Below are 22,375 nucleotides of genomic sequence, written 5' to 3'. Positions count from 1 at the left end.
TGTCTAGGGATAGTGGCGCCCACAGTGGGCTGCGCCCTTCTGTATCAATTAATAATCAAGACAATCCCCATAGACACGCAAGCCCGCAGGCCAGTCTGACCCAGGCAACTCCTCAGTCAAGGCTCTTTCCTCTTGGTGACTCCAGGTTGTGTCAAGTTGACAGTTAATGGAAACTAAGATTCTTTCCTATTTACTGGGTAAGTCAGAGAGACCTCGGAGGCATTTAGCGGTCCAGAGAAGACCACACAAGATATAGTTAGTCCTCTTTCTGTTTACATCTTTGAGTCTCTGTCTTTCTTTTCCTTCCTTTAAAAAAAAAAAAAAAAAGTTTATTTATTTATTTAGTGTGTATGAGTGTTTTGCTTGCATATAAGCATGTACACTAAGTGTGCGTGCCTGGTGCCTGGGAAGGCCAAGGAGGGTTCCTGGAACTTGGGTTATGGTCAGTGTACACCATGTGGGTGCTGGGAACTGAACCCCAGTCCTCTGCAGCAGCAACAAGTAGTCTTCACCACTGAGCCATTTCTCCAGCCTCTGCTGCATTTCTTAAGTATGTCGTGTGGCTGTTGGTCTCCTATTTAGAATCCAGAATAAAGAATGTTCTTACCCAGAAGAACGCAGCCCACAGCCAGCTGGCCCTTCTTTCTGGTGACCACAGACATTTAAAAAAACAAAAAACTACTCTATTGATTTTTCGTGCGGCACTGGGTCCCGATTCTCCTTCCACAAATGCCTCTGCTCTGAGACCACCCTGTGCTCTGCAGGACTCTGTCGGTGACTCTCCGCTGCTGTCTCCTAGAAGCCAGCTTACCCACCATGTGTTTAGAACAGTAATGGTACAAAAGAGACTCAACACATCTGCTAAATGAGTGTGTGCATCCCAAATTATACTCTACCCGGGGCTTTGTGAGGGGCCAAGTCTTCCTGGACAGGAAATACCTCTTGTTCATAAAACCAAAGTTGTTTTCATCACTCTGGCCTTGATGGGGGACACCGAAGCCCTCTGGTCACACACGGTATTTCCTGAGTCAGCACTGGCATTCCGAGGACTAAGGCATGGCCTTCCCCGTTTGAGCCCTTACCGAGGGTAAGATGGTGACTTGGAGCCCAGATGGAAGTCAGAGTGGGCATCTATGGAAGCCCGAGCCCTGCTCTGCCACTGACTGCCTAGGGGCATGTCCCAGGCCAAGTGTAGCTTTCAATAAAAAGGAGAGAGGGTAGGTAACTCTGGACTGTACCAAAACATCTGTTTTCTGGTGGAAGGGGCTAGGACCCAGGTGAGGGAATTCGAGTCTGTTCAGGGTGCCTCCTTGCTCCCCCAGGGGACTTCCCTGGGCAGGGGTAGTTACAGTGGCCATGAAGGACAGAGGAGGGGCTACAGCCTGGCTTTTAACTCATGGAAATGAGCTGGGCAGCCCTGTAACTCTAGCCGGGGGAGGAGTCAGGCGCCTGGGAGGAGGGCCTTAAGGAGCTGCAGGGCTGAAAGCGGAGGGACAGCTGCTGCCCGTGGAGGTGTGACCCACCTAGGAGCAGAGCCCAGCGGCAGGCTCTCCCGTCGCCTGGCACCCCGATGGGAGCCCGTGCCACCGGACTATGCTTGCTTCTCTCTTGTTTCTGTCTCTTCGGGGTTGAGCCTGCTACGGAGTTCATGCAGGTGCAGCGACAGGGTGAGGAAGGGGGTGCGAACTGGGGAAGCCCGGGGCTGGGGGAATGTTTAGGGGAGCAGGTCTGGAAGGGTTGACGAGAGCTAGGAGACAGAGGGTGCGAGGAAGGGCAGAGACCCGCTCACGGGTCGGTAGATATCGAGACAGCCATGCCTGGGACCCAGATGGCTCTAAGTTAGTTGAGAAGAGACCCAAGGTGGAGCACTAGAGAGAACTGAGGCCCAAGGAGAAGAAGGAAAGAGGGAGACCTTCTCTGGAGAGTCCTGGGAGCTGGAGAAAGGACTTGAGGCTGGAGGTGGGGCGCAGGCAGTGCTGGGTTGTGGGGGTCAGGCTTCCCAGCCAGCGGGAGAACACGGTGGGAGGCCCCGCGAAGGGGGCTTACCTGGAGTGGAGACCACCATCCCTCCTTAGCACCAGCACTTACATGGAAAGCCAGTGCCGAGCTGCAACGGGAGCCCGCTCCTGAGCCCAGGTGAGTTGTCTATCACTGCTGTGCCGTCCTATCTCCGTATCTGGGCACAAATGGTGGGAGTGGGGTGGGGTGGGGTGGGGGGGGGTGGGGGGGTTAGCGTGCAGGGGGAGGGCTGGGCTTCGGGGTGAGTGGAGGGAGGTCTGTTCCTACTCCCCACCTATGCACTCATTTCTCATCTAGTCACAGCTACCAGGAGATGTCCCTTGCAGAAGATGTCACAACCATGATGGAAGGCCAGGTAAGAGATGCCTGGGGGAGGGGGTGTCGCTGAGGAAGGGGCTTCTTTCTGGGCCTGAGGTAACCAAAGATCTTTTGGGGGTGGTTATTCAGAGAAGAGCTAACACTCCTGGTGTCTGGATGTGCAAATTTGTGAAATTCATGTGTTTCTCTTTTTCTAGTCTCTTGGGTCCCTAGTGATTTTTTTTTTTTTAAAGGAAATGTGGGCACAAGGCTCTTTCAGGAGATAGCTGAGTTCCCCTCCACCCCAGAGGACAGCAGGCAGGTGTGGGTTTAAGAGAGTGGTGTTCTTCTCTTCCCTGTCTGGCCCATGAAAGCTTGAAATCCTATTGCAGGCTCCTCTCCATACCATGTGCAGTGCCCCAGGAAGGCAGCTCTGAGAGGCAAGGCAAGAGCTGGGCCACTTGCTGGGGGCTGTAAGGAAAGACTAGTCAAGGAGCAAAAGGCAGAAAGGTGGATAGAACTTGAAGTTGTCCTCTGTCCTCTGACCTGCATACTCTCATGTGTATACACACACACACACACACACACACACACACACACACAGAGAGAGAGAGAGAGAGAGAGAGAGAGAGAGAGAGAGAGAGAGAGAGAGAGAGATATGCACACACAGAGAACACACACACACACACAATCTGCTGACTCCTTACCATTCCCTGGGGCCCACCCTCCCAGGATCCTTTGCTTTTGAAGGCTTGTTTTCTCCATTTGCCAAACTTTGGTGATCTCTGGATTGGATGACTCAGATTTTCTTTCTAATCCTGGCTTCCACTTGTCTTCTTTATTCTACAACCACAGACACCTTACACATCAGACCACCGAAGGCGAAGTTCCTTCAGAAGGCTTGACCCCCAGCTGTGTCCCGCTCCCTTTGGGCCAGCGAGTTAGGGGCAATGATTTTTACTATAAAAACTGTCCCTGCTCTCTGCCCTGCATGCACAGGGTACAGAAGCCCAGTGTGGGCAGAGGCAGCATGCCCCTGTCCAGGGCTTGTTTTTCTTCTCATCGACCTGCTCTTCCAGGCATCGGGGTCGGGATCAGAGTCCCATACTATCTTAGTTGAAAAGTGGAAGTCGAAAGGGCTTTCTTCTCGTAGACAGGGAAGCTGACTTTGGAGACCCCACAATGAGCAGGTAGACCAAAGTGTGGTTGGAGCCAGATCTGCCCCTCTGCCCACGGGACTCTAGAAGTTCGTGCATTTTCACAGGGATAGTGACTCTTACATCCATACACCTCATTCCCACTGGACAGTATGCCTCCCTTGCTGGTTCCCTGGTTAGGCAGCTTCACCTATTTCCACTGAGAGGGGTCTGGTCTTAAGAATTCCTATTGCAGGGGCTGGAGAGATGGCTCAGAGGTTAAGAGCACTGACTATTCTTCCAAAGGTCCTGAGTTCAATTCCCGGCAACCACATGGTGGCTCATGACCATCTGTAATGAGATCTGGCGCCCTCTTCTGTATACGTAATAAATAAATAAATCTTTTACAAAAGAATTTCTATTGTGAGGATAAGATACTGTGACCAAAAGCTACTTGGGGAAGAAGAGGTTTATTTCATCTACAACTCTCAGCTCACAGCTCATCACTGAGGGAAGTCAAGGCAGGAACTCAAGACAGGAGCCTGGAGGTAGGAACTGAAGCAGAGGCCATGGAGGAATGCTGCTTACTAGCTTGTTCCCCATGGCTTTCTCAAACCACCCAGGACCCTTGCCTGGGGTTGGTTCTACTCCAGTAAGCTGAGCACTCTCCAATCAATTATCAATCATGAAATTCCCCCACAGACTTGCCCACAGGCCAATCTGATGGAGGTATTTTCTCGGGTGAGTCCCTCTTCCCAAATGACTCCAGCTGTGTCAAGTTGATGTGAAAGTAACACACACAGGTCCTGAGCATCTAGTCCAGGTGACACAGGGAAATCGCTCCCATTGTTCCAGAGTCAAAAGGACTGACAGTACTCTCCCTAGGCAGTAACTGGAGACCTGAGGCCCACATATTGTAGATGCTTTGGGGATTTCTATCCAGAATGCCTGGTCTAAGAAAGTAGGGATGGGTCCCAGACTAGTAGCCAAGCAAGCTTACTTTTTTTCTTTTTCTTTTTTTGAGACAAGGGCTTGCTTCATGGCTGTGGCTGGCCTAGAACTTGCTATATAGATCAGGCTGGCCTTGAACTCACAGGATCCACCTGCCTCTGTAGAGCTCAGGTGTTCTCCAGAGGACTAGAGGTGTAACCAGGAGGGCATGCACCAGGCTGAGGAAAAAGACACTGCTATTTCAAACCCCAAGTGAGGTTTAGTATACTTTCGATTACAGCTACTGTAACCACAGGAGTATTACAGTGCCAATTACTGATGGGAGCCACAGGTGTTTCCTATCACCAACAGATGACATTTATCTTTGCTACTCTTGAAGATGCACACATCAATAAAATGTTTTCATATTTACATTATAATTGGTTTCCTTTGTAATCTTGCATTTTATGTATTTACACAATTTTATGAGACGGTGCCACCACAGGCCTCACTAGATTGTTAAAGGAGTTCATGACATAAAAATGATTACAAACCCCTGGTTTGTCCTGAGGACTAATTATTTGGACAAGATTTAAAGCATTCTCCAAGCCAGGGGTGATGGTGTCCACCCACAATTCCAACACTTGGGAGTGGAGGCAGTGGGGTCAGGAGTTCAAGTCACCTTTGGCGAAATAGCAATCCAGTAAAATCAAGAATTTTCCAGGAAATGGCCTTGGTCCTTTGTAGCTTAGAAGCTGCATCTGAGGTGGTATGGTGGCTGCATTTACAAAGGCTGTGCTTGATTAGAAGCTGTCAGGGACCATGAGAAGAGGGTGGTGACTGTTCCCTCCACATACCCTTCCCCGTTCCCCGAGATCTCCCAAGGCTCGGAGGATTGCTAGCAAGGTGGGACACCTGATTCCTGGGGCTATGTAAGAATTTCTGGGGAGACCCCAGGGAGCCAGGGGCTAAAGTTGGGGGAGATCATGGAAAACTGACAAGGATTGGTCAAGGACTTGTCAGTCAGGGAGAAGGAGGTGGTTTGAGCACCTGGTGGATAGGAAGTCAGACTTCACCTGCCAAGGTCGGGAGCAAACTTAGCTGGGCTCCAGGCTTCCAAACATTCCTTTTGTTCTGAGTCCTCTGCTGGAAGCGGGGCTTCATCTTGGGCATGTTTAGATGCTGAGAAAGAAGACACAGGAGCCGAATACCCCGGTGCTCAGAGCTAATTGTTCTCTGTCCCTGAAAGGACGCTGCAGCCCTAGATGCGGTGGCCATGTCTTCATGGGAAAGGCGTCTCCACCGGGCCAAGTGTGCTCCATCTTGTGAGTTGTGCGCTTCTCGTGACCCATGCGTAGGAGAATCTGGGAAGGCACCACTTGGGCGTCCCTTTCTGTGTGTGGAGTCCCTTCCTGTCTTCCCCAGCTTGACCTGCTCTGTGTCCTGCTCACACTGTATGATTCATGAGCTCGCCCCCTCTTTGATGGTTGGTCCCTCACCCCACCTCACATTTCTTCTGGTCTTGCCTCCTACTTCCTGTGGGGTGGTCCTGCAGTGTGTTAATCCCTGTGGTCTACATCCTCACCTCTCCTGTATCTAAGCCCTTCTCGCCTCCCCCCACACTTATGTCTAGTCATGTGTCCTGTGTCTGTGCTGCCCCCATCAGAGTCCCGTGTTCACGTCCTGTCCATGACTCCTTCCCTTGACATACTCTGTCTCCTCCCCATGTGTGGTCATTCTCTCTCCTCATCCCATGTGAGAGTGAACAGTGCCTCTCCTTAAACAGTGAATACATGAGGCAGCCTCTCCCTGTTCCCGCAAAGCCTTCGTATTCTTGGTCTTGCTGTCTTGCCTGTTAGCCAGGAGCTTAGCTTAGGGACCTGGAGACCTCAGGGCCACTTCACACATACTAAGGCTAAGGCTCTAAGACTGTACCCTGAATTTCCATCAGAAAATGGACTGTGCTGTGGTCTTATGCATCCCGTGTGGCTCCCGCCAGGCTGCTGTCTGGGGCAGAGGCTTTACTTCCCTGGTGCCTGCTGGGAGGAGGTGTGTGTCTTGGTTCTGCCTGTCTGGTGCAGCGGGGAACCTCTCTGTGTCTCTCTTACAGACTTGTTCTCCTGCTTCAACGGGGGTGAGTGTGTACACCCAGCTTTCTGTGACTGCAGACGCTTCAATGCCACTGGACCTCGTTGCCAGTTGGGTAGGTCTGATCTCTCCAGCCCCCGGAGGGACCGTGGGTTCAGAGGAGCTGTAGGTCCAAGAGCTGAGAGCCTGGGGGGCAGAGGTGGCCCTGCCAGGTCTGGAACCCACCAGTCTCCAGCACGGTCTCATGCAGAGCTAGGCTCACTTTGCCCTGTCTCAGTGTATAACGCCGGCCCTGAGCGGGACAGCATCTGCCGGTCCTGGGGGCAGTACCACGTGGAGACGTTTGATGGCCTGTACTACTACCTCTCTGGAAAGGGCAGCTACATGCTGGTGGGACACCACGAACCGGAGGGCCGGAGCTTTTCCATCCAGGTGAGGCCTCCTCTCTTCAGCCCTGCTGGTCCATGCAGGCTCCACTAGGCACTGGGAGCTGGGCAAAGCCAGGACCTCCCTTTTTCACTTTCCCCAGCTCCTGGGACTGTGTGTCTAGAAGGAGCCAGTCTCTAAGCCCCTGGCTGCCCATTTGCTCATTTAGTCAGGCAATGGTGCGTACTGTGCCCTTTTCCTGAGTACCGAGTTTCATGGTGGGATGCCCTTAGGACAGCAGCACAGACATGGCCTTTGTCCTCAAGGACCTTCACTTTAATAGAGAAACCACCACACAGGACACCGCACATACACCACTGGGAGCTGCGGTGGCAAAGTGTTGAAGCTTGAAAGGCTGTGTCCTGAACACCTGATCTTTCCTTCTGTTGAGATAGAAAAGGAGACTCATTGGAGGTAGCCAAGAGAAGACAAGTGGGGTTGGGGTAACAAGGCATTCTAGACAGGAGTGCTCATGTTAAGAAAGAGTATGGTGCCTTGGAGAGGATGACGGGAATCTTGGGTGACGCTGTGTACACTTCCTTCCCCTGAGAGCCTTCCTGTGTCTCCTGACATCCCAAGCAGCAGAGGAGACACTCTGGGTAAAAGCCCCTCACCTCCCCGCAGGTGTCTTACATCAACTGTTTCTTGGCCAGTCTTCTTCCCACATGAGACCTTTCTGGGCCAGACCATGTCTTTTGGGCTTGTTCCCTGAACCTAGATGAGTGTGTTTGGTCAATGCTTGTCAGACATCCGAATGCCGTGTGAGATTTGGCGTCCAGGCATTTCTGACGAGGGCACCATGTCTAGCTGTGAGTTGCAGTGGCGGGGATAGGATTAGGTAGTTCTTAGTGCCCACTTGGGGTCATCCCTCTCCTAGCTGGCTGTGATCCTTCTGCCTCAGGCATAGACTGAAGGTCATGTCCTGGATGTCTAGGTGCCATGAAAAGCGTCAGTTCCTGCATCTTGGTCTATCATACATCAGAGTTATTTGTGATTGGGCCATTTCACAACTGTTACAGTTATATAGATGTCACATGAGTGAGTTATGTAATCAATGCAGTGAGTTATACCCTGCATCAAAAAAGGGGATAGAGAAAGATACACACAGACACATACACATCCTCATTAATATGAAAATGTAGAATAATTTTGTTTTGTTTGTATATAGACATTTCCTTCTGTGAGTCAGGATCAGCAATGCTTGGCCTAGGTAGAGTGGCACACACATTAAATCCCTGGGTAGAGGAATTGAGGCACAGAGGCAGGTGGATCTCTGAGTTTGAAGCTAGCTTGGTCCACATAGTGAGTTCCTGGCTGGCCAGAGCTACGTTGTAAGACACTATTTACCAAAACCAACAGTGTTTGAAAAACAACTTAGGACAGGGTGGTGTTCATGGTTCCCCTCTTGGTCAAAGAAGCTTTAGGCCGGTCCACCATATCTAAAGGTAACAGAGTGGAAGGTTGGCTCCTGGGGCGTGTTTCCATCTTTCAAACTCTTTCCCCAAGCACTAAAAACCTGCACCGGCCTCTGGGTCTATGGTCCTTAAGTGTGGGTTCTTGACTGGAGCCAGAGAAGATGCATGTGTGATGAGCAGCATGCGGGGGTGGGGGGTGGGGGGTGGGTGGGGGGGGTGGCGTCTCTGCATGCAGGACAGGGCTAGTCTCTGCATGCCAGGAGTGTGTGGGATATAGAGCATGTGCCTAGATGGTGTCTGTGAGCGGGTGTGTCTGGGTGTGTCCTAGTATACACATCTGTGTGAGGCAGTGTAAGTGCATATCTTGCCTTTTATTTGATGAAACTTGGAGATGCCCCAATGATCTGGGTAAGGCTCTAGAATCTGACACATTCAGATCTGGGTCAGAATCCTAACTTTGCTATTTCCTAGTCTTGTGTGCATGTGGCCTCCGTCCCTTCTCTCTGTTCCTCAGACAATCTTGAAATGCAGGCAGTCAGAGCTCTGCCCCTGCTGCAGTGTTGGGGGGGGGCAGCGCTGGGAAGGGCCATGGAGGAAATGTGTTCGGCACATGGGGCCACACACCCCCACCCCCCACATCGGTGCAGTGAAGCTCAGGCTGCCCTCTGAATACCTGCTTCCCCCAATCAGGTGCACAATGACCCACAGTGTGGCTCTGCCCACTATACCTGCCCGAGGTCTGTCAGTCTCTTCCTTTCCGGGGAACATGAGATCCGCCTGGCCAAGGAGGTCACCCATGGAGGTGTAAGGTAACTGTCCTTCCACTTACCTGACGTGGGACAGAGGCTATCTGTCCCTGTCAAGCTGAAAGGAAATCGGTAGGTTAGGGCAGACAGACTTTCCCACTCCAAGGCAGAAGTGCACAGCTGGCCAATATGTGTCTAGCCTGTGGTACTGGCAGATGGATGCATGCCTCCTAGTTCTCTGAAAATATCAGATGCAGTAAAAATTGCTGGGTTGGGGATTTAGCTCAGTGGTAGAACACTTGCCTAGCAAGCGCAAGGCCCTGGGTTCGATCCCCAGCTCAAAAAAAAAAAAATTGCTAGAGCTGAGACTTCCCACTGGAAGTCTTTCTCCTGAGCTCACATACAGTCCCTCTGAACAGACACTTACACGTGCTTATCTCTTTCTGAAGATGGAGGGTCATTTTTGAATGATGGTTGTCATGCTGGACCATTAGGGATTCCTGGGGACCACCTGACCCAGAGCGAGCCCCTGTCTGAAGTGTCCTTCCTCTCTTCCTTGCTGTCTGGTGTCCTGAGTTGCTGCCCCACCCTCACCCCTGCAGGCCCAGTGCCTGCCCCAACCCTCTGGACCTGGCAGGGTAGTGCCAAGGGCAAAGCTGTGGCCTGAGGGGTTTCTCCTGCAAGTCAAGTGGGTTCAGACCTACCCTTGGCTAGATGTTGGCTTCTCTTGCCAGCTGGGAGGAAGCTGCCAGATTCCAGACCCCGCGGCTGGGAAACCGAGATGGGGCAGGCAGAGCAGGGGCTCCTCTCTGTTCCCGGCCTTCTGTCCCTCCCCTTCCCCTGCTCTCGGCACTCTTCTGTAAAACACAATAAAATGAAAGCCTTTGTGTCTGCTACTGTCTCACTCCCTCATGTCTGGAAGAAAGGAGCTGCTGGATTGATTCTCTCAAGGTTTATCCCTGCCAATCACATTGTGATTGTGTTGTTGTTTTGTTTTGTTTTGTTTGTTTTGAGACAGGGTTTCTCTGTGTAGTTTTGGTGCCTGTCCTAGAACTCGCTCTGTAGACCAGGCTGGCCTCGAACTCACAGAGATCCACCTGCCTCTGCCTCCTGAGTGCTGGGATTAAAGGCGTGTGCCACCACTGCCCGGCCACATTGTGATTTTGAAAGACCTCCCTGAAGATAAAAGAATCCTGATGCACTTTGGTGCACTTAGGAATTCTGGGAACTTGGAGGATGGGGACCTAAGGAGCTCCTATCACTGGGTTAGGGGTAACTGGCCTTGTGGTGAAGAGCAGGGCCTGTGGGAGTTATGTGGGTGCTCTGCAGCCCTGGGCTTTGCTCTCAGGGTCCAGCTGCCACAGGCAGTTGGGGGTGTGCAGCTGCAGCAGCTGGCTGGTTATGTCATCGCACGGCACCCTTCAGCCTTCACACTGGCCTGGGATGGTACCTCAGCTGTCTACATCAAGATGAGCCCAGAGTTCCTGGGCTGGACACATGGGCTGTGTGGGAACAACAATGCTGACCCTCAGGATGACCTGGTGACCAGCTATGGTGAGTCCAAAGGAAGGTACCTTGGGGGATATTTTGCTGGTGATGGAGACGGGGTCAGGATGGGAGTGGTTGCTCTGGCCAGACCTCTGAAGTCATGGTAACTGATGGTCGTAAAAAGCCACTAGGAGCAAGGGCTTGCTTTCAAAACTGTCATGTCAGGCATGCTCTCAGCCATGTTCTGGGCCTCGCTCTCCTCAGCTGTACAGTATTCATGATGAGAATCCCAACTGGGGCTGTGTGTAGACCCACTGCACACTCTGCTAGGCGGGTTTGATCCCACGAGGTTTCCAGAGGAAGTGGGAATCAGAGGGCCTTAGAGAGCTGGGAAGAGAAAAGGCCGGCCTGGAGCTGAAGTCTCTGATGGACAGGTTGGTGAAAGGTACAGGTGAATCCCAGGGCACCATGGTGGCCCAGGCAAAAGGTCAAGGATGCCCTTTTGAGTGCCCGCCATGTGCTGAGCACTGTACAGCTGTAGTTCTTGGCGGCAGTCTCCCTGGGGCCTAGCTCCCTTTTCTGCACATGGGGAAACTGAGGCTGAGGTGGGTGTGGGTGCTTGTTCAAGCTTGCACACTGTGCCTCTCGATTGTACCATGTTACTCTGTGGAGTGTGGAGCAGTTGTGAGACAGTACAGGTTTTAGGACGTTCTCATCTCTTCTGATAAATCAGCTTTTCCAAGAGACTGGCTTGGTTGGGAACCCAGAGTAGGGTGTGAGCACTGGAGACTGGCCTCTTCCCAGGCTTTCCCTTGTCGCCTGCTTCTTCTCAGAGCTGCTAGTCCTGCCACTCACCCTTCATCATGGCACACTACTTTTCCCGGCAGGGAAGCTGACTGATGATGTAGGGGAGTTCGTGCTCAGTTGGCAAGAGCAAGCCCCCAACAGCCCTCCAGGACCCGCGACTTCTTCCCTGCCTCGACCGCCATGCCTGCAGCAGAGCCCAGCATCCATGCAGGTCTGTGTCCTTGGGAGAACCCCCCCACCCCCCACTGCCCTCAGGAGAAAGCTATTGGTTGCAAGGGCCCAAGATGGCTCTTACCTGTGGCCCCTTCCTTTTCCTCTCCACCTTCCTTTTGTTTAAGTTGGGATTCCCTGTGGGGATGGTGAATCAGAGAGCCATGCTGTCCTCCCAGCCCAGCTCCTGCCTCTGCCCCACCCAGGGTGTGTATGAGCGATGTGAGGCATTGTTGAGACCTCCCTTTGATGCCTGCCATGCCTACGTCAGCCCTCTGCCCTTCACAGCCAGCTGTACCAGTGACCTCTGCCAGTGAGTGGGCAGAGGATGGGTGGTATTGGGTTGTGGGGAATGCCTCCAAATATTGGGATGAGGCTTCAGGATGTGGTCACTGAGCCTAATAATTCTCGGCCCTATCAAAGCAGCTTGCCAAAGTTCTGAAATTCTCATTTGCCAAGATGGGATTCAGCTTCCCCATTTAACTGAGGCCTAGAGCAAATTGTTACCAATGCTGGGACTTAAATCTAGACTTCCTGCTTTGAGTCTAGGGCTCTGTGTAGCTGGATACCTTCCTAGGTGGGGTGCCCTGAAATTCTTAGAGGGTCTATGGTAGTGGTTCTCAACCTGTAGGTCATGACCCCTTTGGGGGATTGAACAACCTTTTCATAGGGGTCACTGAAGACCATCAGAAAACAAACACATTGTGATTCATAACAGTAGCAAAATTACAGTTATGGAGTAGCAACGAAAATAATTTTATGGTTAGGGGTCACCACAACATGAGGAACTGTATTAAAGAGGCCAGCATTAGGAAGGTTGAGAACCATTGGTCTGTGGGGGGGTGGGCTGCTGACAGGCTGGTCTGTCTCAGATTCACTCTCTTTGTACAGATCAGGCAGCAATGATGGCACTTGGTGCCGAGCACTGATGGAATATGCCCGGGCATGTGCACAGGCAGGGCGCCCTCTGCAGGGCTGGAGGACCCAACTCCCACAATGCAGTAGGTGCAATTTGGAGGTGGGCAGGAGGGGGTTCCGATGAGTTCTGATGAGGGTTATGTGTGGCAGCCCCAGGCCTCAGCCCTGTCCTGCTGGCTCACAGCCACAGCTGTCAGAGCCTTAAGCTCTGCGGTTCTGTGCTTGTGACGCATGGAAGAACTAAGGCTGATTGTGAAGAGTGGGTCTGTGGCTACAAAGTGAGATATAAGTGGTTCTCTGAGCATCCTGGCTCTCACCAGTCTCTTGGGCACCAAATACTCCACCTGGGACTGGGCAGGGATTAGAGACAGGAGATCCTCCCATTCCCATCCCAGGACCTGAGGTGCGGGTGGGTGCTCGCCAAGCAGACAGACCACAGCCTTCTTTCACCCCAAGCTGTGTACTGCAAGGAGAAGGTCTTCATCTACAACGAGTGCATCGCCTGCTGCCCGGCTTCCTGCCAGTCCCGTGCTGCGTGTGTGGACAGCGAGATCGCCTGTGTGGATGGCTGCTACTGCCCCAATGGTTCGCTGGGAGGCCGGGGCGGGCAGTGGGGGATTGGCAGTGTCTTCCTGGCCTGGATGAGTGGGAATCAGGGGCTCAGAGGATGCCTGTTTGTGGAATGAATGAATGAAGTGATGAAGAACTCAACCAGTAAGTCAATGGCTGGGGTGGGAGGGGCGGAGCTTGCTTCTTGACAGTTTGACCCATCAAGGAATCTGAGTTTGTTTGGACTGAACTTTTCAGGTGGAGATAAGCCATTCATTCATTTATATGCACACCTTTTGTTTAAGCATCCCGCCACAGTTACTTTTTCCTGTGTCTAGTGGTATGTTTTTGATGGATGCGTAACTTGACTGGATGGGAGGGTGAGATTAAAAAACGTGAATCTGGAGATGCAGCTCGGTGGGCAGAGTGCTTTTCTAACACATAAAAAGCCCTGGGTTCCATCCCAGCACTGCATAAGCTGGATGTGGTGGTGCACATCTGTAATACTAGCGCTTAGGAGGGGGAAGCAGGAGGATCAGACATTCTAGGTCGTCCTCAGCTGAATAAGGAGTTCAAGGCCATCCTGAGCCACGTGGGACCCTGTCTCAAAAAAGTAAAGTGACAGACAGGCTTTGATTTTAAGGAGCAGACCCTGCTTCCAGGATGTGGAACTTCTCCCTCCAGCCTAAGGTACTGTGTGGTGAAGGCTGGCTCAGGGGGTGCAGAAAAGAGATGGAATGTGGGGAGGCCAGGGACATTCTCACAGAGGAGGTGGTAAGAGACTGCATGGTAGAACTCCAGCGGTGGTGAGAAACTAGGCTGTGTGCAGTAGGGGTGGGTGATACATGGAGTAAAGTCTGCCTGAACTAGGATCTGGAGAGGGTTTGAGAGTGGGTTCAGAAGAGAAAAAGCCCTGCGAATGGGGAAGCCGCCCAGTGGCTTGTGAACAGAGGAGGTGGTGAGTGAGCCTTTGATATCACACCCTAGGGCTCATCTTTGAGGATGGGGGCTGCATGTCACCAGCTGAGTGTCCCTGTGAGTTCCATGGGACCCTGCACCCACCTGGCTCTGTGGTGACGGAGGACTGCAATGCCTGGTCTGTGTCCACTGCCTGGAGGGAGGAGCCTGGGGAGGCCAGGGCTTTCTGTGGACCGCCTACCTGGACTTGAGGAACCCTGAAAAAGCAAGGGTTACTCATTCAGCCTCTTTGAGATCCAAAGGGATGTCATTAGATCCATGGGGGGGGGTGGGTAACTCTCTACCACTCACCTTAGAAGTGGGACGCTGTGGGCTGGGGCCTGGGACAGCGTCTTGGCATTGAGAGCAGGCAGGTCACCTTCGTGATTTCTGTTTCAGCACGTGCACTGCAGGGAAGTGGGTGTGCAGCTCTTCTGTCTGCCCAGGTACATCTGACCCTTACCTTGGACCCTGCCCTCTTCTACTGGTCTCAGGTTTGGGGCAGGGACACTCTTGGGCCATGCCTAGTCGGGGGCATTTGGTTCACTCACCCAAACCCGATTTCCTTTACTTCCTCTGTTGCTTCGCCTTAAGGGATCACTCTGGCTCATACCCAGAGTGATATTAATGGGTCCTGCACACCTCTTGCCTGAACTTAGTGGACTGCATTGAGCCTGAGCCCCATGCCTAGGCTAGGGCCTGGTCTTTCCCAAAGGGACACCCTAGCAGGGCTGTGTCTAGCCTGCTCCTGAGTAGGCAACCTCGGCTGCCTAATTCCAGAGGGCAGAGGCTGTGCCCTGCCTAGGCTTGGATCTGCAAGGCTGAGATAGCCCCAGTCGGGAAGGGGGACAGTCCTGGGGTGGACAGCTTCCATGAGTAAGTTACCCTTCTTCTCCCTCAGCTGAGTGCTCCGTGACTGGTGACATCCACTTCACGACCTTTGATGGACGCCGGTACACATTCCCTGCCACGTGTCAGTACATCCTAGCCAAGAGCCGCTCCTCAGGCACCTTTACAGTGACGCTGCAGAATGCCCCATGTGGCCTGGTGAGACTGGGTCTGTGTGTTCAAATATGCCTCCCAGAGGTCTGAGAACTTGTGAGGAGGACCCCAGGTCTTCCCGTGACCCCGCTGCCTGCTGCTTCTGTTCTCTGGGACACAGAACTGGCTCCAAAGACAGTTTGAGCCCAGGCCCTCTGCTGGCTGAGAGTCCATTCCCCTTCCTGGGCCTTGCTTTAAAGAAATCTCTAGAGTGGGTCTGACTTTAGTCTTCTGTGCGTCATTGATTTTTACTTTTTCCATGTCTGGAAGGCGTATTTTTACTCATTAAACACTGAAAACCTGTTGGGGGCAGAAGCTGTGCTGAGGTCTAAGATTGCTCTTAGCCTAGCAGCTCAGTCTTCTGAGCCTAGCAGCTTAGTGGGTCAGGCAGGTGAGCGAACCCAAGACTCACTGTTACAGCAGCCGTGAGATTGTGGATGGGGCAGGATGGGGGTCTAGGATGACATTTTCTTTTACTTGGGCATTGAGCAAGAAAACAGAGGGGGCAGGAAAGGCTTCCTGAAGGCAGTGAACCCTGAGCTCCCCTGTGAACATAACTGAGACAATGGCCACAGCAGATCAGCACTGACTGCACTGTTCCTGGGCTGGCTGTGCTGAGCCAACCCCCAGGGCCTGGGCTGGGCAATGCTCAAGCTCCTCCCTGTACAGGAGAACCAGAGCTTCCCACCCTGCATGCCTGCTGTCCTTGCTCCAGCCCCAGCCCCTGAATGTGAGCAGACCCCAGCTAGGAGTAGTCTGGGGCCACAGCCTCAGGGCTGTGGATGAGGTGGAGGCTGGGTTCCTTCTTTTGTCCTGAGTGACCTCTTTCCTCTCTGCTTTTGGCTGTTCCCTACGCAGGTGACTGCTTGTCTTCCAAGGTGGGTCCCTTGTGTGGCATTTTTTTGAGCTGAGGATCGAACCCAGAGCCTTGCGCTTGCTAGGCAAGCGCTCTACCACTGAGCTAAGTCCCCACCCCCTTGTGTGGCATTTTGAAGGTGAGAAGACAGAGAGGAAGAAGGACACTCAGCAGTTCTCATCCACGCAGCTCAAGAGTCTTAGGGCACAGGAGGACTGTGGGGACCCAGGGTGCCTTGCCCAGCCCTCTATCTATGTCCCCGATAGGCAGCTAGCCAGGCTGAGCCTGTCCAGCTGGCCTCATTGCTGGACAGCGCTTCTTGATTGCAAGGTTTTGTTGTTGTTGTTGTTGTTGTTGCCCCAAGATGGGGTTCCTCCTTGTTATTTTATTCACCTGATGAACCTACGGGGCTCCTACTGTGTGCCAGCTCTGTGCTGAGCACAGCGAGGGCTACCCAGCAGAATCACAGCCAACCCACCTTCAGGTGCTCACAGCTTACAGGGCAAGTCACTTTGGCATGATATACAACACAATCAGAAGTGTAAAGGTGAGTGGCGTAGCAGAAGAAACAGTCCTGAATGTTAGCAGAAAAGAAGGGAAAGCCACGTGGCAGAGGTGGCATTTAACCTAAAGGTGTCCCTACAAAGATAAATACAAAGACGAGGAGGAGGACACCGAGAGCTGATCATACCAGAAAAGCAAGGACACTGGAATGGCCGGGGTGGAGTGTGCTGGGCACAGTAACGCAGGTGATGGTGGTTCCCATGGCACATTTACCCAGTTCTCTGAACTGTGACTAATATCCTTCTGTTAGCAGCTAATGCAAGTACACACCAAAGTGCTGGACTTTACTATCTTCCCTGTTTAAAATTTGATGGGCTGTCTTAGAGGCTTGGGGATTTCATGACTACCCAAATCTTTACCTGCCTCCAAATTTAAATATTGCCACAGAGGCATCACACCCACCTCATGTGCAGTGAGGTGTTTATAGTCTTCAAGGGATTTTAAAAGTCAACTTTGCTGGGTGGTGGTAGCGGCGGCGGCGGTGGCGCATGCCTGTAATCCCAGCACTCAGGAGGCAGAGGCAGGTGGATCTCTGTGAGTTCGAGGTCAGCCTGGTCTACAGAGTGAGATCCAGGACAGGCACCAAAACAACACAGAGAAACCCTGTCTCAAAAAGCCAAGAAAAAAAGAAAAGAAAAAAGTAAAGAAAGAAAGAACAGAAAAGAAGAAAGTTCCCTTTGTATTTTAGAATGGCTTTAGAGTGTTACAGAGTTCTTGCAAAGATAGGACTCATCCCACACACCCTGTTTCCCTTGTTACCTTATGCATTTCTGTTTCCGTGACAGAACACCATGGTCAATAGCAGCTTATGGAAACTTATTGAGTTTATGGTTCCAGAGGAAGAGTCTGTAATGGTGGGGGAGGCATGGCAGCAGGCAGCTGGAAAAAAAGCTGAAATATCACATCTCAGCTGTGCACCAGAAACACACATGGGTCGGGGTGGGGGCACAGGGAGGTAGAAACCGGAAGTGAGCTGAAGCTGCACCCTGTCATAGCCCACCCCAGGGATGTACTTCATCCAGCAGAACTCCCGTCCTGAAAGATCCCCCAAGCAGCGCAGGTGGGGACCAAGTATTCAAACACATGAGCCTGAGACATTTCGCATGCAAACCAGCATGGCGTGGCACATTATAAGCAACCAACCAAGACTGACATGTTTCCATTAGCTAAGGCCACAGCTTTCTCAGATTTCACTGGTTTTCACTCAATGTCTTTCTTCTGGTTCACCCCCTTACCTCTCTTGGGCTCTTCTTGGCTGATTTTTCAGACTTTCATTGTTTGGGATGACCTTGGAAGCTTGTGAGGCCCTGGTCAGTGTAGCAGGCTCCTTTGGGTTTCTCTGATGGTTTTGTCTCTTGGTGAGGTTTATGAATATTCATTTTATCTTTTTTTTAAATGTTTTTTTGAGACAGGGTTTCTCTGGGTAGCTTTGCGCTTTTCCTGGAACTCACTTTGTAGACCAGGCTGACCTCGAACTCAGAGAGATCCGCCTGCCTCTGCCTCCCGAGTGCTGGGATTAAAGGCATGTGCCACCACCGCCTGGCTCATTGTATCTTTGAGTGAGCAAAGCGGGGCTGGAATGACCCATGCCCTGATGGATTAGAACTGGAACGTTAGTATGAGTGCATGCTTGGTTGCCTTTGTGTTTTAGATATATTCCTATAGATCTACATAGAAGTGATGCATAGGAATGCCAATAGATATACTTGTGTCCATTGGTTATGCAAAGACATGCAAGAGTTATCAACTCAGAGGTCCAAGAAGAAATGGTACTCTTAACGGCAATTTCCATCTCTAGTGCTCTGGGTTTCTAAGTCCATGCTTCAATAAAAGGAACCGGGAGAGTTTGGCGATATTCTTGAAGGAATGGGATAGGAAATCATGGCAAAGATAGGACACAGTTCCCACATATCCCTCCCAGTTTCATGCAACTGTAACATTGCTTTTTGTGCCTTAGTCTTCTGATTTGCAAAATGGTGCTGCCATGTATAGTAGTGCCTAGAAGGGGTACGCACAGGGTGCTGTCAGGGCTGAGTGATGGAGATTTAGACAACTCCTGGATACTGGGACTAATGTTAGCTGTTTTGAGCAGAGTAACATGGCAGTATCAAGGCTCAGTTGTCAGGATTATTCTTCACTATTGTCATATGCCCCGGGGACAGCCTTTCCTGCCCCTGCAGTCCCTCTCTGTTCCTTTGTGTGCTTTGCTAATACCCTATGGCTGTTTACAGGAAGCAGCCCAGCCGCTGCTCCCATTACAGCCAGTATACTTTGTACTTAGTTATTTAATGTCTGTGCCTCACACGAATTTGTGAGCAGGAAGATGTTCTCTGCCGTGCTCAGCACTTGTCTGGGAGGCTTGGTGTAGTGCAGCCTGCACATGGCAGATGCTCAGGAAATCTCTGAATGAATGAGATGTAGGTGTCTTCCTGTGGAAGAGAAGTGTGAATGGGCATGATATGTACCATCCACTTCAAAGGGGGAGAGCCTGAGGCCGGGCACTATTGGCTCATTTTCTGCTCTCCACCCCTGCTTTCTGTGGTGGTTAAATGGAAGGAGCCCCTGACCTTATCTATACCTGCCAGGCAAGGGTGCACCAGGTGAAGCACACAACGCTGGCCCTTTAAAGTTTTTCATTTTGAGAAAGGGTATTACACAGTGACTTCGGCTGGCCTTGGACTCACTGTGTAACTGTCATGGCTTGAACTTGTTACCCTCTTGTATTAGCTTCCTGAGCAGACTTGGGTTCCTGCTTGCTTTTCAGTGGGGTTCAAGATATGACACATGAGCAGAACTCCATGTATCTGGCAAATGGACAATGTTAAAGCTCTGGGCTGCAGTCTTGTGAGGGAGCCACTGTTTCCAAGGCTCAACTGAGCTGTCTGGGAACTGCCTCTGTTCTATGTGGACAACTGAGAGCCCATCATCTTGTTCATTGTACCCATTGTCCAGTTCCGCAGCCAACCTTCTCCATTCTGGGCCTGATGGATCCCCCAGATGAGAGTATTTTGTTTGGCAATCCTTGATGCCACTTGGGGCTCTGCTTCTCACTCTGAGGAGCCTGCCCCTCAAGTTGGGCTGGGTCTCTGTCATGGAGGGTTCTGTTTGGACCATCGGGACAGACAGAACCAACCGATATTGCCTATTGGCCCTTCTTTTTCTCCAGAACCAGGATGGAGCCTGTGTCCAGTCAGTGTCCGTGATTCTGAACCAGGACCCCCGGAGACAGGTGACCCTGACTCAGGCAGGAGATGTCCTTCTGTTTGACCAGTACAAGATCACCCCACCCTACTCAGATGGTATGGCTCAAGATGGTCAAGAGGGCTGGCTGGGAGCTGATAGTTCAGGCCCCTTTCCCCAGCCCCTCTACCCAAGGAGACTGCCACAAGAACACTCCTCCCAGGGATCAGGCTAGGGGACATTGGATTCAGGAAAGTGGACTCCTAAAATGTAGCTTTGCCCCTACTCCAACATGACAGTGGTCTTCTAGCAACATGATGGTTCCTCCTGACACCAGCTCATGCATGTGGCTGATTCCCATCTCTAGACTCAGTATTTATTCTCCCTCCTGATTCCTTAATCCATCAGTGAGTTGTGGGAAACCCATAAAAACCATGTATAGCAGAAAAGACAAAATGACTAAGAAGTAAGATCCAGCACCAGAAAGAATTGGGAAGGGAGAGAAGGAACAGAGATGGAGAGAGAAGAGCAATTCTTGGGCATCAGGAGGTGCAGGGCTGCACTGAGGGTAAAGAGACCACAGGAATGCAGGCCGAGAAGTTGTGAAGCTTGGATGAATGTGTGGGAACTGGAGGCAAGGAGATCAGGAATTCAAGGTCAGCCTTGTATATGTGGTAAGTTCAAAGTAGCCTAGGTTGTGTGAGACCCTGGGTCAAAAAACAACGTGTTACCATTGGATCTAATCCATCATGATTGTATAGTAGGCTTCTTGAAGACTGCCATGCAAAAATGGGTCATTACAGAATTCTTCTTGTGTTAGAGCAAGAAACTGCAGTCCTCAAAGAGAGCAGGTTGTTATTGGGACCCACTATGGGACATTTCTCAGTAGTTTCTCCCAGGGTTTGGCAAACTAATCCTGAGGCAGGGGGTTTCAGGATGAAGCCAGGGCTGTATGTAGAAGTGGGAGTCAGCCGACAGGTGATGGAGAGGGCTTGCTTTGCTGTACTAACAAGACTACTGACATCCTCTTTCATTCCGTGGTCAGATGCTTTTGAGATTCGGAGGCTGTCCTCCGTGTTCCTGAGGGTGAGGACCAATGTGGGCGTGCGGGTCCTCTATGACCCAGAAGGGTTGCAGCTCTACCTGCAAGTGGACCAGCGATGGGTGGAGGACACCGTGGGCCTCTGTGGCACCTTCAACGGCAACACACAGGATGACTTCCTGTATGTGTCCTGTCCCGGAACAGGAAGGAGAGGGAGACTGGTGGACCCCTTAGGGTCAGGCATCCCGAGACACTGCCTGACACACAGACCACTACTTACTTATCCCTCTACATTTAAATTGAAGTACAGTTCTTTAAAATGGTGGTCACACTTTTCTCTGTGTAGAAAGATCATTTGTGGAGTTTGCTTAAAGACTGACTCCTGGGTCCCACCCCTTAAGAATCTCATATACCCCCATAAACCAAGCATTCCCACCTTCTGCCCAGCAGGGCAGTATAACCTTTTCCTGCATGGTGGCTGAATGCTTTTGAATTTGTCCAGTGAAAGCCTCCCAGTATTGAGAAGAAGGCCATTTCCCATGAGCTGACAGTTGAGTGACTTTCCTGGGTATGGTCACAGTTTAAGAGTTCTGGAGGAGACAGCAGTGAGGCCTTTCAAAGGAGATCTTGAAGCTGGAGAAACTGGCCAGTTCTTCAAGATACATGTAATGGTTGTCACAGAAATAAACATGGGAGGTGTGTGTGTGTGTGTGTGTGTGTGTGTGTGTGTGTGTGTGTGTGTGTTGTGTGCAAAGGGTCTCTACAGGACCATGTGTGCTCACTGGAGAGTGGCTCAGGGTGCATGCCCATGCCTCCCCCGTGACCACATGTTTAGATGTAAGCAAGCTGCTGCTTGTGCGGGTAAGTATTCAGTGTTTCCCTACGTCTGAAGGACAAGTGTGCAACACTAGCTTTGCCTTGGCCGCAGGTCTCCAGTGGGTGTGCCTGAGAGCACCCCACAACTGTTTGGCAATTCGTGGAAGATGCTGTCTGCTTGCTCCCCACTGGTCCCTGGCTCCCTGCTGGACCCCTGTGAAGTGCATCTACAAGCTGGTGAGGAGTGGGGGGTGGGGTGGGGAGACTTGGGGAGTGGGGTGGGGAGGTGTTTTGAGAGAGGGGAGATGGTAACTTGATACAGGGGTGCTGGTCAAAGGAGAAGCCATAGCGAGGCACAGGAGGGAGGGGAGGCCAGGCAGACAGGAAGTGTCCTGTTCTACCTCTGTCCCTATATTCACCTCAGTACTGGATACCCATCTTAAGACAAAGGCCAAGTCCTCAGAAGTGTTCCAGCAGACCCCTCCATGCCCAGCCCCCTGTTTCATCTCCTCCCCTCACTGTCCTGTATGCTACCAGCTGGCTGGCATGCTGTCCTTCTGACGACACGCCAGGCCTGCCCTCCTCCCAGGCCTGCCCTCCTCCCAGGCCTGCCCTCCTCCCAGGCCTGCCCTCCTCCCAGGCCTCTGCATTCATGTGGCCCCCTCCCTCCGCCACACTTTTACCTCTGGGTGACATGCACTTCAGCCCTTCTTTCAAACTTTTGCTCAAACACGGCCTTCTTATGGAGGCCTTCCTAACCACTACGCTGTCTGGCCTTCCCCTAGTTTTCTGGAGCCTTAGGTTCATGTGCTTCTGACTGACTAGCAAGATTGTTTACTGACTCTCTTCTAAGCGGTCTAGCTGCCTGAGGGTCTGGAATTTGGTCAGCA

General features: G+C 51.8%; 1 protein-coding gene across 1 annotated transcript in view; it reads left to right on the top strand.

The window, feature by feature from the left end:
• The first annotated feature begins 1,570 nt into the window (after positions 1-1,570).
• The window catches only part of Otog (otogelin), an 81,458-nt gene continuing 60,653 nt past the window's right edge, over positions 1,571-22,375 (top strand). The window contains 18 exon segments of the mRNA XM_036204130.1: positions 1,571-1,667; positions 2,076-2,136; positions 2,317-2,374; positions 5,632-5,707; positions 6,493-6,585; positions 6,748-6,902; positions 9,002-9,120; positions 10,406-10,611; positions 11,433-11,563; positions 11,769-11,875; positions 12,454-12,563; positions 12,937-13,065; positions 14,017-14,125; positions 14,386-14,432; positions 14,888-15,033; positions 19,614-19,746; positions 20,673-20,850; positions 21,598-21,722. Of these exon segments, the coding sequence (XP_036060023.1) occupies positions 1,571-1,667; positions 2,076-2,136; positions 2,317-2,374; positions 5,632-5,707; positions 6,493-6,585; positions 6,748-6,902; positions 9,002-9,120; positions 10,406-10,611; positions 11,433-11,563; positions 11,769-11,875; positions 12,454-12,563; positions 12,937-13,065; positions 14,017-14,125; positions 14,386-14,432; positions 14,888-15,033; positions 19,614-19,746; positions 20,673-20,850; positions 21,598-21,722 (2,080 nt within the window).

The sequence above is a fragment of the Onychomys torridus genome, chromosome 1 (genome assembly GCF_903995425.1).
Source record: "Onychomys torridus chromosome 1, mOncTor1.1, whole genome shotgun sequence".
Lineage (NCBI taxonomy): Eukaryota > Metazoa > Chordata > Mammalia > Rodentia > Cricetidae > Onychomys > Onychomys torridus.
This window is presented reverse-complemented; position numbering and strand designations above follow the sequence as displayed.